The following is a 13,942-nucleotide window of genomic DNA, read 5'->3' as shown; positions in this document are numbered from 1 at the left end:
CGGCACAGCTTTGCACGGCGTGTCGAGCAACTCTGTTACGAATTTGCGGACGTGACGATTGCGCGCGTGTGCGATGTACCATCGCGACACTTGGAATCTCTCTATCTGTAGAGATATTGTATACGCAATGTAGGGGGGGTGGATGCTGTGTGACGGTGAGCAGCAAATGCAGAGGTCGCCGGTTCGATTCAATCTCCCGATGTGGCAATAGAAGCAGTGGGCGACTGCATTCTTGAACCCCACCCACCTCCCCCCCCCCCCGACCTCCGTACACCCAGAAGTCTATATGACTACACTGCAGTCAGTCGGGCGATCAGTAGGTGCCGCATATGGTGGCCTCAAATGTGGATTCTCCCACCTCTCCTGAGACGTCTGCCCAGCGTGGAAGAGTAGGCCAATTACCGTCTTAGAGGACCTCTTCTCAAGAGCTCTCCAGAGTTTGATTCCCAGCTATGGGCTAACTTCAGGAGTGAGTGATGTCTGCACGGGCATGCACCCCCCCCCCCACACACATCCCTCTTCCCCCCTCCCGGCTTCATCAGCCCGAGCTGACCAGCTGTGGTGAAATATGGCAAACAACGTCCGTGGCAGATGCGGCATATGGTGGAGGGCTTCATCCCGCAGCCGATTGAAAAAGAACCTCACGGGTTTTTTTTTCACCGCACTTGTTATTTTCATGAAAAGAGCCAAGATCAGGAAGTCATCGTCGCCAAAGCCATCGATGCCACCACCACACCTCGCTGCCGATGCCTTCCGCCCTCCGCCAGATCCCGCAGCTGCTGCGCAGTGGCACCAAAGCGGCCTCCAACGATCTGCCCTGACAGTATAAATATAATTTGTTTAAAGCAGCAATCTATTATGATGAGTACTTTGCGACATTGTGGAAATATGGCCATAACAAATAAGTAAATATCTAATAAATAAACAAGCAGACTAATTGATTCATATCAATCGGAGGTCACGCCGTCCCAGGTTTACGTCATGTGCTGTTCGTGTGTGTGCGCGCGTGTGTGTGCCCATGTGTTCATGCGTGCGTGCGTGCGTGTGTTTATATGCGTGTGTGCGTTTGCGTGCGTCTCGGTGACACAGGGCGACAGAGGGGAGCTGGGGGCTCCCGGTCTGACGGGCCTTCGGGGAGACAAAGGAGACCAGGTGGGAGCTGCACATGGCAACGTACCCAGCACTAAGCTGCCAGGCGTAATGAAAAGAGCGCTGCAAATGAGAATGATTATAGTCGATGGCACTGCTCACCCTCTTCTTCATATCAGATTGCTTTGGTTCACTCTAATAGCTAAGCTTGAGCGTGGCCAGGTGGCTCGGAGGTTCGATCATTGAGCTGGCACTGCTGGAGACCTTGGTTCAAATCCAAGCCCCTGCCTTGGCTTAAACCAGGTTCTCATTTAGTGGGGAGTTGATCAGTCTCAGCCCAGTTACCAATAACTGCAATGGCAAAGAGCCCCATCGCATTAAAATTTGACGAATAAATTAGCACTGGGCTATGATTTAAAGCATGTTCTCAAGTAGAGGTGAGTTGATGGTGTCAAATTTCGATTTAAAGCTTTCGTGACTGCAGGGATCCATCTTCTTGGTTCTTTCGGTAAAGTCACGTAGAATGGAGATAATAAAAATAAAACATAATAAAATAATATAATATTATTTCCATTCTACGTGACTTTACCGAAAGAACCAAGAAGTTGATGGTGTCAGTCCGGTCACCAAAGACCACGACAGAGTATCACAAGAAAAAATTAACCCGTAAAAACAAAGTTTTTCACTCTAAATCCTTTATATGCGTGGCAGCTAGAGTCCTCTCGTCCTCTGGCTTGAGATGGCTGCCACCTATGGGTCAGATGATTGTCTGCCAGCATTAAGCAATTGGTAATTAAATATTTAAATTCTTTTTCCCTAAACAGTGTAAAATTTTGGAGAAAAAAAATTCACGAAAATTAATTGTCACGCACAACGAGTCTGTGTGGAAAATGTCAGCTCGATTGGATCACGGGAAGTGGGTTAAAAAACGACCGAAAGATTTGCACGGTCGTAAGCAAGCAAGCAAGCACGCAAGCACGCAAGCAAGCAAGCGAACTTAATATAAAGGATTTAAAAAGGCGATGCTGGGTTGGCAGTGGTGCACAAGCACAAATAACACGAATACAACACCCGTGTCAACTACACTGCCCTAAAGAATAATAAGAATATAGCATGTGACATTTCAAGCAATGGCCCTTCTTTATAGCAGAGAAATCCTCTGCAGAGAGATCTTCGGCTATGAAGAAGAACCACTGCCAGACATGTCAAGTCAATACACATTCGTCAACAAAAGTGTTATTGTCTCAAAAGTGGTATTGACTCAACACGCACGTGCTGAGTGTTTTTTTTCTTCTTCATCATGTAACTAAATTCCAGCTCTGGCAATTAAAATATCAGTCAGAGCCACGTGCAGCGGTAAAGATCACTCTCACATGGCAGAGTTAGTGGCAAAGGGTTGCGCCCTCTACTGTGTGGACCAGGCTACTTGAAGGGGGGCGTCTCAGAGGTAGCTCTGTAATATACAGTTCTGTGAACGATTCTCCATAGCCAAGGGCTGCGCTGCGCTGCATGAGATGGGGAAGGAAGGACGCTTCGTCTCATCACTTGCCGCCGATTGCAAAATCAGAATAAAGTTGCGGGGCAATGACACAAATGACAAATAGAAGGGAGCTAAATATGCCCACGGATATTTCAAATGAGCAACATTTAGATTGTTGTCCTTCCGCCGCACCTCCGATTAGTATGGTTGGCTTCGTACAGGGCGAAAGAAGTTCAACATACATACATAAAAAAACACATTTTACGTGCCATTGGCTTTTAATGCAAATATTTGCGAATATATCCATTCCTACATTTGTCCCTTAATTCATTAATTATTAACGTTTTCCCGGTCTTAATAATTTTGCCCGAGTACGCAGATCTGACGTCTCATCCCATTTACTGTGTGGCGACATGGGGTCATTGCAGACACGATTGATTAGGAATACATTTTGCCACTTTGCTTGGCTTGTAGGTTTGAAACTTCAAACAAGATTGCTGAGCAGGCAAGTTGGAAATTCATTCGCACGCCGGCCTGGCCATGACGCGACTCCCAAGATTGCGGAGCGAATTGATCCGTCACAGATTTTACAAACTCTCTCTTGTCATCCGACCAAATCCAACATGTGAGAAGGATAGCATGCGAGTGTGCGTAAGTGTGCCTGGGGGATTGCTATCACAGTCACTTGAATACCCGACACTACTAACTGGAACGACCTAGGTTCCATTGCTAGTCGTGAATTACATCAGCAGAAAAGTGGTGCTAGATACAGCTATCGTGCTGTGATGGTTCCACCTGAAGATGGAAGCTTGTGTTTCCTCCGAAACGTCGTGATTTTTATTTTATTTTTTATTTTACTTTTATTAATTTTTATTTTTTACCTACGTGACTTTACCGAAAAAACCTAAGAATAAGTGGTGCTAGTATCTGTCCTGGGCCTCCTTACGTTAACTGTGATTTGACGTGAATACCCGGTGCGGTGAGGAAATACCAGAACTGGGGAATCCAAGGTGACTGGTTGAGGTGCTGCTCATGTCACCACCTATCATGTGCTGGCTAGCAGCGCTTGCTGCATTTCGTCTTTAAGGCTAATTGGGTGTCTTTCCCCCATAGTTTGTCTTTGAAGCTAATTTGGGTATCTTTCTACGTATGGCAACAGTCATATCATGAGTCATCCATTGTGCTGTATTCCTGGTGTTTTGGGTTTTAATCCCGAACAGCACTTGCCCAACAGCAATGCAGTTCAGAGGGGATATCTTTTTGTGTATTGCATTCTGTGTGGGGACCAGTGACACGTAGTTTTTGCGCTGTGCTTTGACCTTGGTGACCTGAGTTTGATTCACAGCCGTAGCTAACATTAGAGGCGAATGATATTTGAACTGATCCTAGGCCTCCCCTAGGGTGACTCAGCCTTAAATGAGGACCTGATGCAGTGTACAGACATCGAGACTTGGGGAGGGGGACACATGTGTTGGTCATACCTGACATCATGCAGGACTTAATAGGTGTTCACTAACAGCAATTACCACTAGAGTGTATCAAACGCTATATGGGGGGGTCTTAGTTTTTTTTATGTGAGGCCTGCATGGGATTCATGTTCTTTGAGTCTTTCATTAAAGCGACGTAGATATAAAAATAATAATATTAATAACATATTAACAATATCACGACGTTTCGATCGCAACACAAGCCATCGTCATCTGGTGAAAAATATAGCGGGAGAGCTGCTGAGGCAGGAAAAGCTTTAAGTCAAGATCTAGCCTGCTTGGGAGTTAAAACCTCAGCCACATGAAGTCAAATATCTAAGTTAAAACATGAAAGTCTGTGGTCACAAAACTTCTCCAAAAAAATACTGCTTTAAACAAGCGATTACTTTTCTGCTTTGAAGGTAAATTTAAACGAGCGTGCTGCAATTATTTAACAATGCGACGTCAAACGTTGAATGTTTATGTACTTGATAAAAAAAAAATGTGCCCACGTGCGCCCCCGTTTTAGGCCATGAAATCCGGCATAGAATAAATACGCCTTGCATAAAATGTAAAATTCACTTTTTAAAACTCTGACATCTAAAGAACTAGTGCCCTTTTGGCACGAAAGCCCCGTTCTTATACTTTGTACAATAAAATCGAACGGGGACATGGGGGGGTAGAGAGAAAGCCCTCGCACGAAGCTACCCAACGTGGCCATAAAGTGCCGTTGTAAAAATTGGGCTGAGCTTGTAATCAGATGCCCGCGCCACGCGGGACTGCGCGCGATCTACATAGGCGGTGCTGGCGCTTAACAAATGGCTTTCTAATTGCAGGGCCTGCCAGGTTTAGGCGGTCCGCCAGGTGACAAGGGCGAGAGGGGAGAAAGAGTAAGTACGGCGCGACTTCATGTGCATCATACCGACAGCGTTCCTCGTCTTGGCCTATTGATTATGCTGCTGGGTTTTACTTGTTCCTCCTTGCCAGGTGTGATGGCTGCAGCTAATTGCAGGGTGGTCTCATGCCAGAGTGTTCATAATTGGCGCGGCACGTTCCGACACGCGCCACGAGGCGGAATTTGTATTTTTCTTTTTAACGCTCTCGGCAGATCAGTCCGCCGGCTCTGAATGGAATCGCTCGACCGATCGCGCTCGCACGCACACCTGCAGGAGCAGTGGCGGTAGCTTTCCGCTGTGCAAAAAAAAATACGCGGAAAAAAACCGCGGGGATGTTACAAAAAAAACTATTTTGTAAAGCGCCCACTCGTGTCGGACGCCTCTTTGAAAGTCACGGTGGCCGAGGAACGATAGGATCTTTCCAGATGGCCTTGATTGGCAACGAAAATAGATTTTCGTTGCGATGTATGCGCGATATTCCACCGGTCAGGTGCGCATCTACGTATTTGTCCAACGCAGCAGTGTTTTTTAAGACAGGGCCTTTAGCCAAGTCTGAGTGCAGTCAGGCCAGATTTAAGTTTGCAAATTCAATTTAGAGAGGATCAAGTGTCATCATGCAACAAAAAAAGATGTATTCTAGATTTGAAGCTTTCGTGACTGCAAGGATTCATACTCTTAGGTTTTTCGGTAAAGTCACGTAGGTAAAAATAAATAATAAAAATAATAGAAATAATAATAGAAATAAAAATTATAAATCAGATATTTATTTTGACCTACGTGACTTTACCGACAAAACCTAAGAGTAAAAAAAAAGATGCTTCTTTTGTTTAAGGAACTGCTTTGTGACGTTGTTTATTAAGAAGCCACCATCTTGTTCTCACGTGAATTATGGGTCTTGAAATATTGAGAATTTTTTTTACCGAATTCCACCCCCCCCCCCCCCCCAAAAGAATAACTCTTCTCGTGATTGTCATTGCCGACCCCTCGTATAGACTCTGATATTTCTTTCTTCTGACCTCATTACTCCAGCCCTAAAAGAAATGCACGCCAGTCAAGTTTGCTATTACATTGCGGTGAGTGTAGCGGCCTCTAGTGGCTGAAGAGGGCACGTAAATCCATAACATACGAGGTATGCAAATAAAATGTGTATTTATTCTGATGTGTGCGAATTTGAGGCACGTATCGTGGCTTTCAGGAATCGTTATTAACCCATGGGTTGATGTCCCTTTTCACACCCACGTATTACCATTTAAAAGAAAATATAAATGAAGACATTTATATTGGGGGTGGAGCAGTCATAGAGCGGTTCGTAATAATAATGACATTTTCCATAGCATCGTAACGTGGCAATTCATAACAGAGGCGCTGCATAGACGACGACAACATTAAACAATAGTTATTAGACCGTTGTAATTTTTTTTTGTGTTAAGTTTTTTGTCCTTCCCCCACACCTCCGAATAGCACGTTTGGCTACGTACGGGGCAAAATAAATTAACCATACATGCCTACGTGCTATTGAACAGTTAAGGAGTGCTTACATGTGGTCAGCACGGTTGGCTACGTACGGCAAGGTTGTACGGTGTGAAAGAAGTTTAACGTGCATAGGTGTCATTGGACAATTAATGAGTGTTTACGTGTGGGAACCGCGTATTGTTGGGTTAACGATGGGTACTCCCATCGCTTCCAAGACCGCTAGCCAGCATACGTGCATGATAGGTAGATGTGGTGACACTTGTGGCTACATCGACGAGCCGGGTCTGTTTTGGACGAGTTTTCCAATGACGATCAGCAAACTCGGTGGCTCGCACGTGCAGCGGCAGACTGATGCGGCCACGGCGGCCGGCAAAAAGGTGCGCGGACAACCAAAGTTGTTTCTTTCGCCTTCGGAAACACACACACACATCTCGCCGTGCGTCCTCGACCTTCGGGTGACGTTCTGGACTCGTTGGCAGACGCCGGCACGCAGGACTCGGCTCGGTACTTGCGCGTGGGCCACCCTGTGCCAGCGTCTTGCTGGCGATCAAGACGAAGTTCTTTTTTTTTTCTTTAAACCGGCCTCGCTGCGGTGACCCCGCAAACCAACGTCGCTTTGTCTGCGCGGAAAGTCGCGAAACTCGGTCAAGCCTCTGACTGCCGCGGATCAACTTGAGCCGCGGGCTGTTCGTGACTTGGCCGTAGGCCAGGGGTCCCCAACCCCCGAGCCGCGGACCAGTCCCGGTCCGTGGCCTGTTAGGAACCGGGCCGCACAGCAGCAGCAGGAGGTGAGAGCGGTGAGTCCGCGCGTGGCCTGCTCATTATTTTTTTATTCACCACTTTTGTCCGCGCCTCTTTCCCGCACTGCGCACTCGTCTCCGTGAAAAAAATTGTCTCCCACGAAACCGGTCCCTGGTGCCAGAAAAGTTGGACACCGCTGCCGTAGGCGGTCGAGAAGTTGTTGAGATGCCCTCGGCCGTCGTGAGCGGTTGCGGTAGTCGACACCCCCACCCCCTCCCCCAGAGAACACAAAGCTGTTAACCACAGTCTTGACGGCGTCACGGGGGCAACTCGTTTCGTGAAACTTTTGATTCCCCAGCAGCTGATGGAAGCTGACTTGCTGACTTACGTAGAGCTCGGAGCTCGAGTCGAGTGTTGCGCCAAGGTCACAGCCTGGCTCTGGCAGAACCAGGCTGTGATGGATGCGCCTCTGAACCATTTAGCAGGGCCGTGCTCAGTTTTTGTTGGTGATGTGCGGTGGTGCACCGTATGAAGTCGGTTTTTCGATGGGTTCGGTTTCATCCGTTTGGATTCCATCAATCGTCAATGCAGGAAACAAATGGCGCTGCACTGAATCGGAGTCAACTGAATTCCCACATAAACTAAACTGCTACTAAACTACCTTTATTTTAGCAGGCAAGGCTCACTGAGCTATGTAGCTCTTTTTCAGTAGAGACCTGGCCACACATGATAGCTCAACGAAGTGGCTTATGACGTGGAAACTTATAGCAGCCAAATACTTTAAACGCATATTCCTAAATGTGGAGGGTAAAAACCAGAGGACCCGGCGAAAAATCCATGCGACCATGGAGAGAGAGAGAGACATGGAATCTCCAAATATACAATGTCGAGATCGAAGCCACGACCTCCTGCATGCCAGGTGATGGAGTTAACATCCCACCACACCGCAGCATCCCACATAGTTACACTTATCAGCGTAGAAGTGTGAGCCCATGCCACGTCTTGACGCTACACTGCTGATGTCGGCGGTGTAGAGCAAGCAAAGCAGGGGGGCCCAGCACTGAGCCTTGCGGGGCTCCTGCGACCGACAGTGTGCCTTGGATTGCTGACCTTTGAAAAGAACAAATCGACTGCAGCCGGCCAGATTATAAACATAACCAGTGGAGCTCATACTCTTAGTTCTTTCGGTAAAGTCACGTAGGTAAAAAATGAAATTAAAATTAATTTTAAAAAAAATCACGACGTTTCGGAGGCAACACAAGCTTCCGTCTTCAGGTGAAACTGTCACAACAAATGGATGTCCAGACGAACGCCAGAGAGGCATGCAAGCAAGGTCTCGTGGTCGAGGATGGCAAACCCCTGCTGGGCCGGCAGATGGAGAAGGGCGAGCAACACGTGGTTGCCTCTGGCCGTGGCGTTAATCAGGTGAGCACGTACCTTGGCGAGAGCGGTCTCCGTCCAGTGGTACCTTCTGTCGGCAGGGAGTACGTGTGTTTGTGTGTGTGTTGAACTTTTTTCGCACTGCACGTAGCAAAACCGTGCTAATTGGAGGGTGTGGGGGAAAGGACAGCAAAGACACACACACGCACGAAAACCACGAGAAAAAATGCGCGGTGGGAGAAGAAAATGGCCTCGACAAGATGAGCTCCATTCTGGCGATGCAGCGGCCGCTCCAAGAAAATCTTCGACGGCACCAAAAGATTCGCAACCGGTTCCCAAGATCGCCACGACGCCGTCAGCTAGCCCACGCTTGTACGTACGTACACTGAACTTCTTTCGCACCGTACGTAGTCGACCTTGCTCATCAGAAGGTGCGGGGGAAGGGACAACAAACCGAAGACAAAAAAGCAGTTCTCAAGGAATGAGTTTTCAATCTGGGTTTAAAAGTGCCATAGCTCCCAGTACCTTCCTAACATGGGAAGGCAGAGCACACGGCCGGTGCGTTGTGTGGAGTGAGAAGCGGGTCAACTTCAGCTCTGAATGGTGCGGCCTTGCCCATTTTCCGTCGCCGTGAACTTAACGAGGACCCCTGCACAAAGGCCTGGCCGTGGAGCGGCCGTGACGATACCGCTGATTCCCTGGTGGTGCCACACCTACTGCTCATTCCAAAACCGATGATACTGATGAGAATGCTGACGCTGAAACCGATGATACCGCCAATATTGCTGGAAATGGATGATATTGCCGATACTGCCATGGCCGACACCGAAGATGCTGCTGATACTGCTGATGGCGAGACTGATGATGATGATGCTGCTGATTCTGAAGCCACCGAAAACTGCTGTTGCAGATATACCGACGATGCTGGGGATATTCCTGGTGCGCATATCGATGATGCTGCCAGTACTGCCACCACTGAATCCGGTGATGCTTATAACACCCGCTGATGGCGGTGCTGATAATGACGTTGCCTATGATGACGATAGTGCTGCTGCTGATGATGATGAAGTGTATCGCCGTGTGAAACACGGGCGAGTCTGTGACGGTCTGTGAGGGTTTGTCACTGTGTGTCGTCTGTAAGAGTCACCACTGTCACAGACGTCCCCTGTCTGCGTTACACTTTTTGTGTCTTAGTTTGTTGTCCTTCCCCCGCATACCTCCGATGAGCACGGTTGGCTACGTACGGTGCGAAAGAAGTTCAACATACGCTGTTTTACTCACCGTCCCGAGGTTGATTCTCGGCCACAGCTAACATCAGGGGCAAGTGATACTGGTAGGAAACTCCTGGTTACACCAGCCCACAGGGGATTATTGTGTCCGTCCGTCCGTCGTGCATCCAAAAATCGGGCTGGGTGGAGAGGGGAGGGTGGAGAGGGGCTGGGTGGGGAGGGGAGGGTGGGGAGGGGCTGGTCACCCCGTGGTGCCCTTATAAAACTCAACGTTTAACCTACTCACGCCGGCTTGTGCCCGCCCTCACAGTCGGCCATATTTACGGAATACACCACGCCGCCGTTGACCCTGGCCATTGACCGAGCAACCCAACGTCACTACCAGCTCCCTCCGCAGGAATGTGTTATCTGAACCAGTCCTGGGTAACCCCATTCACTCACATGTACTGACCAGCGTGGTGAAGTATAGTCAAAAACAACCCCAATAGCGGATGTGGCCTGGGGAGGCCTTTATCCAGCTGTGCGGTAAATTAATGTTGTTATTAATGTGATCTTTATGACTATGTAATGAACGTAGATTGATTGAGACGTTGGTTGTTTGATTAAGTACCAAAAATATTTCTATCTGAAAACACGCAGTGTATGTAAGTAAATCACTGACTGACAGCACACATTTAAATGTCTCAACGTTTAAACTGCAACGCCAAAACACAGCGGGTGTTAAACTGAGATTAGCGCAAAGCTAATTTTGAAGACGTTAATATCTAAAAGGCATTTTGCTTCCACTAATGCGAGGTATTGCGGTGAAGATAACATGATGAATGGGCACTTTCCCACCCAATTGCCAGGCTTTCATCTTAATATCAGGTTGGGGATTTTGCAGGCCCCTGTGAATAAATGCTAATGCGGCAACCGGCTTGAGATTCGCCTTCAAAAACAAGCGAGATCCAAGCTGCGCATGGGCCAGGCCTGCGCCTGTCATGTCTACCCTTCAACAGATGTCTCAGTGACGGCCCCGTGGAGTCGATTCATGTTTTATCTGTGAGACGTGGTGTTCACAGTTGGGGCAGTAAGCACATTGGACTTGTAATCCAGAGATCGCCGGTTCGATTCGTCGGTTGCAACTATTTGAGAGTTAATCAAATCCCGCCACCTCTGTCCACCCAGAATGTGTGAATGAGCACACCGCGATGAGTCGATCGTCAGGTTCGCGCGTGGTGGTGGGAGTAAAGTGTGGGTGGCTCCCACCTCTTCCAAGACGTATAGTCGGCATGGAAGAGTAGACCAAAGTACAATGTCGAGATGCTCACGCTAGAGCTCTAGTGGAGGCCCATCTATCAGCAATAATATAGGCAAATAATTGCACTGCTGCACCTTTACCACAAAATTTATTCACAAGGACGGTAGAGATTGAGCTTTTTGTGTTTTTCGTGGTGGGCTATGGAACATCCTTTTTTTTTAAAAGGGCTTCCTTGATAACCAGTTACTTAATCCCTTAATATGACCATGATTCACTTGGCCAAAATTTAAAAAAATTACTTTTTTTCATTTCAACCGGTAAGATGTGTAACCACCTCTTCGGAGGCAGTGAACACACGTTCACTACTTTTAACAATTTTTTATCTTACCAGCTAAGGCCCACTGAGCTATTTATCTCTTTTTCAGAAGCGACCCGGCCACATATAGCTCAACGAAGTGGCTTATCATGTGGAAATCATAGCAGCCAATACTCTAAACGCATGTTTCTAAATGTGGAGGGGAAAACCAGAGGACCCGGAGAAAAATCCACGTGGCCACGGGCGTCAGGGTCGGGATAGAACCCACGACCTCCTGCATACAAGACGAGGTAGTTAACATCTCGCCACGTATGTGAGCTTAAGCTCACTTTCATTCCTGGCTATGGTTAATGGTGGAGCCAAGATTTTCAGGTAGGGGGGGGCAACCCCTCCAGCAATGAAAAATTATAGGAGTTGTTAGTAAGTAAGGACTTGTCCCTTGCTTTTTATTCGACGCGTGTGCGGTGATGGCGCAGCTATCGGTCGAGGGTCGAATTCGAACCGCGTCGTGTGATCGGCATCGCGCTCGCTGAAGGTGAATGCCTTCAGGGAAGTCGTATACTGTATACGCAACTGCGCACAATTCTGTGAGTCACTTATAACCGCTTTGCCGTTACTTATTGCCAATTATGGACTCAGACTATTGTCCCATCATCTCATAGAGTCCCTGGCACATGATAATATGCTACACAGTGGCAGTGGGGGTCGCAAAATGCCAATTTATTACTAATAAACCCCAATGATCCGATCGAAATTAGGGATTTTTATCGGATCATTGGGGGGGGGGGCACGTGCCACCCCCCCCCCCCCCCCTTTTGATAGCCGTAATCCAAATTTGCCAAATATTTTTTTGTTTCCATAAAAAAATAACCCTCAAATTACTCGATTGGGATTACACGTCGCAATCATTGCCCCCCCCCCCCAGTGTCGCAAGTCACCTTGGGCTGCACAGGGACAAGCTGCCATTAAGAGGTCGCTCGACTAAGCAATAAACATTGCGGGGTTTTTTTTTTGGTTTTAATATAAACACTCCGAGACCTTTAATTACGTTGCGGGCACAATATAAATGTAAGAAGTATGATTATATTATTATTATAATATTACGCATCACTGACCAACAGATACATGCTCCACAATGTTGGAAGGGGAATTCCTGCAGCTATGCTGCTCTTAACGTTGGCTTTCTGATTATTGCATGTTTGCACTGGAATTTTTGATTCACGTGTATCGATGTCGCTGTTAAAACTAACACGTAGAGCTTACTTTCACCTGTACCTAACGTTTTCTGGCACCACTTGTTGTCATATTATATTTGATTTGTGTTTTTTTGGTATTCATGTGTGTTTGATTTATGACCAGAACCGGCCCTAGACCTTTGGGGGCCCTAAGCAAAATTTGGTTGGAGGCCCCTTTGATGTATGATTTTTTTCACCCACTAGCTAGCAGTGACTCTAGGGGGCCCTCTGCTGGCTACGGGGCCCTTTGCAATTGCAAGGGTCGCTTAGTGGCTGGGCCGGCTCTGTTTATGACCATCAAATACCCTGTTTGTTAGTTGTGTAATGTTCCTTTAGGACCCTGTACTCATTCTCTGCGATATGTTGATTATTTGTCTTTTGCTTTTGTTGTTGCTGTGCCCTGGCACCACGGATCTCCCTTGTAAAATATCCAGGCAAAGAAGAAATCGAATCAACTCATACTCAAAACTCCATAAGGCATTATTAACGCTAAACGTTTAATGTATGTATGTTAAACTTATTTCGCACCGCACGTAGCTAGCCATGCGAATCGGAGGTGTGGGGGAAGGACAACAAACTAAACACAAAAAGTAGTTGCAAAGGAATTTGTTTTCAATGTAGATTTAAAAGTGCATAGCTCCGGTGGCTTCATAATATCAGAAGGAAGAACATTCCAGACGGCCGCGGAAGCACACGTCGAAGCGCGCGATGCGGTGGAAAGTACTTAAGTCAGGTTCCAAGAGGCTCGTGCAATAACACCGAACACTGAGAATCTGGCACTGTTTACAACCGAATCAGTTGGTGTGTGTACTGCGTCGAGATGTACTACATGTGCCGTGACTGATCACGTCGGCGTCCTGGTTTAAGTAATGAATCTAAATATGAAACGGTGAAAATGAAAGCGTCATTTTTGGCGGAGTCGCATGAGGTGTGATGTCACAACATCCCACGTGCTCTTGCAGTTGTGACAATAGATGTTCCTTATTGTAATGGATGTTGCAATTAAGAACACGGGGAATCTGCGAAGACCAATGTAATTGCCTTCAATTGTAGAATGTAAAAGGTGGAGCTTCTGTAACTGCCTGCTCACGCACCTACTGACAAAAGGGACTCCCCTCTCGAGGATATTTGGCCTACTCTTCCAAGCGACCTTCAAATGCAGATATGTTAATTGCCCTAGGCAGAGCCGATTTAATTGTTGGTAGCCAAAATGGTTTTCAGAAGAAAAACACCAAAAGTGGACGTTGAAGAAACGTCACTTTTTCTGGGTCTCTTAAACGCCAAAGAAGGCACGGTCAAGCGTGAAAGTCATAGGCAGCTCAGTGCATATTGGGGCCGAAGAATCAGCTGTCTTCTCTGCCACAAACATGGATATGTCCGTTGAGCCAACCTGTTCA

The 13,942-nt window shown here is 47.3% G+C and overlaps 1 protein-coding gene across 1 annotated transcript in view; it reads left to right on the top strand.

Annotated features, from left to right (window-relative positions):
- Nucleotides 1-13,942, top strand: part of LOC144931407 (uncharacterized) — a 168,005-nt gene that overhangs the window by 100,097 nt on the left and 53,966 nt on the right. The window contains exons 29-30 of the mRNA XM_078855213.1: nucleotides 1,090-1,152; nucleotides 4,872-4,925. Of these exons, the coding sequence (XP_078711339.1) occupies nucleotides 1,090-1,152; nucleotides 4,872-4,925 (117 nt within the window). The remainder of the gene's footprint in view (nucleotides 1-1,089; nucleotides 1,153-4,871; nucleotides 4,926-13,942) is intronic.

Source organism: Lampetra fluviatilis, chromosome 4 (assembly GCF_964198595.1).
Source record: "Lampetra fluviatilis chromosome 4, kcLamFluv1.1, whole genome shotgun sequence".
Taxonomy (NCBI): Eukaryota; Metazoa; Chordata; class Hyperoartia; order Petromyzontiformes; family Petromyzontidae; genus Lampetra; species Lampetra fluviatilis.
Note: the sequence above shows the minus strand (reverse complement) of the source record. Positions and strands in the feature narration are given on the sequence as shown.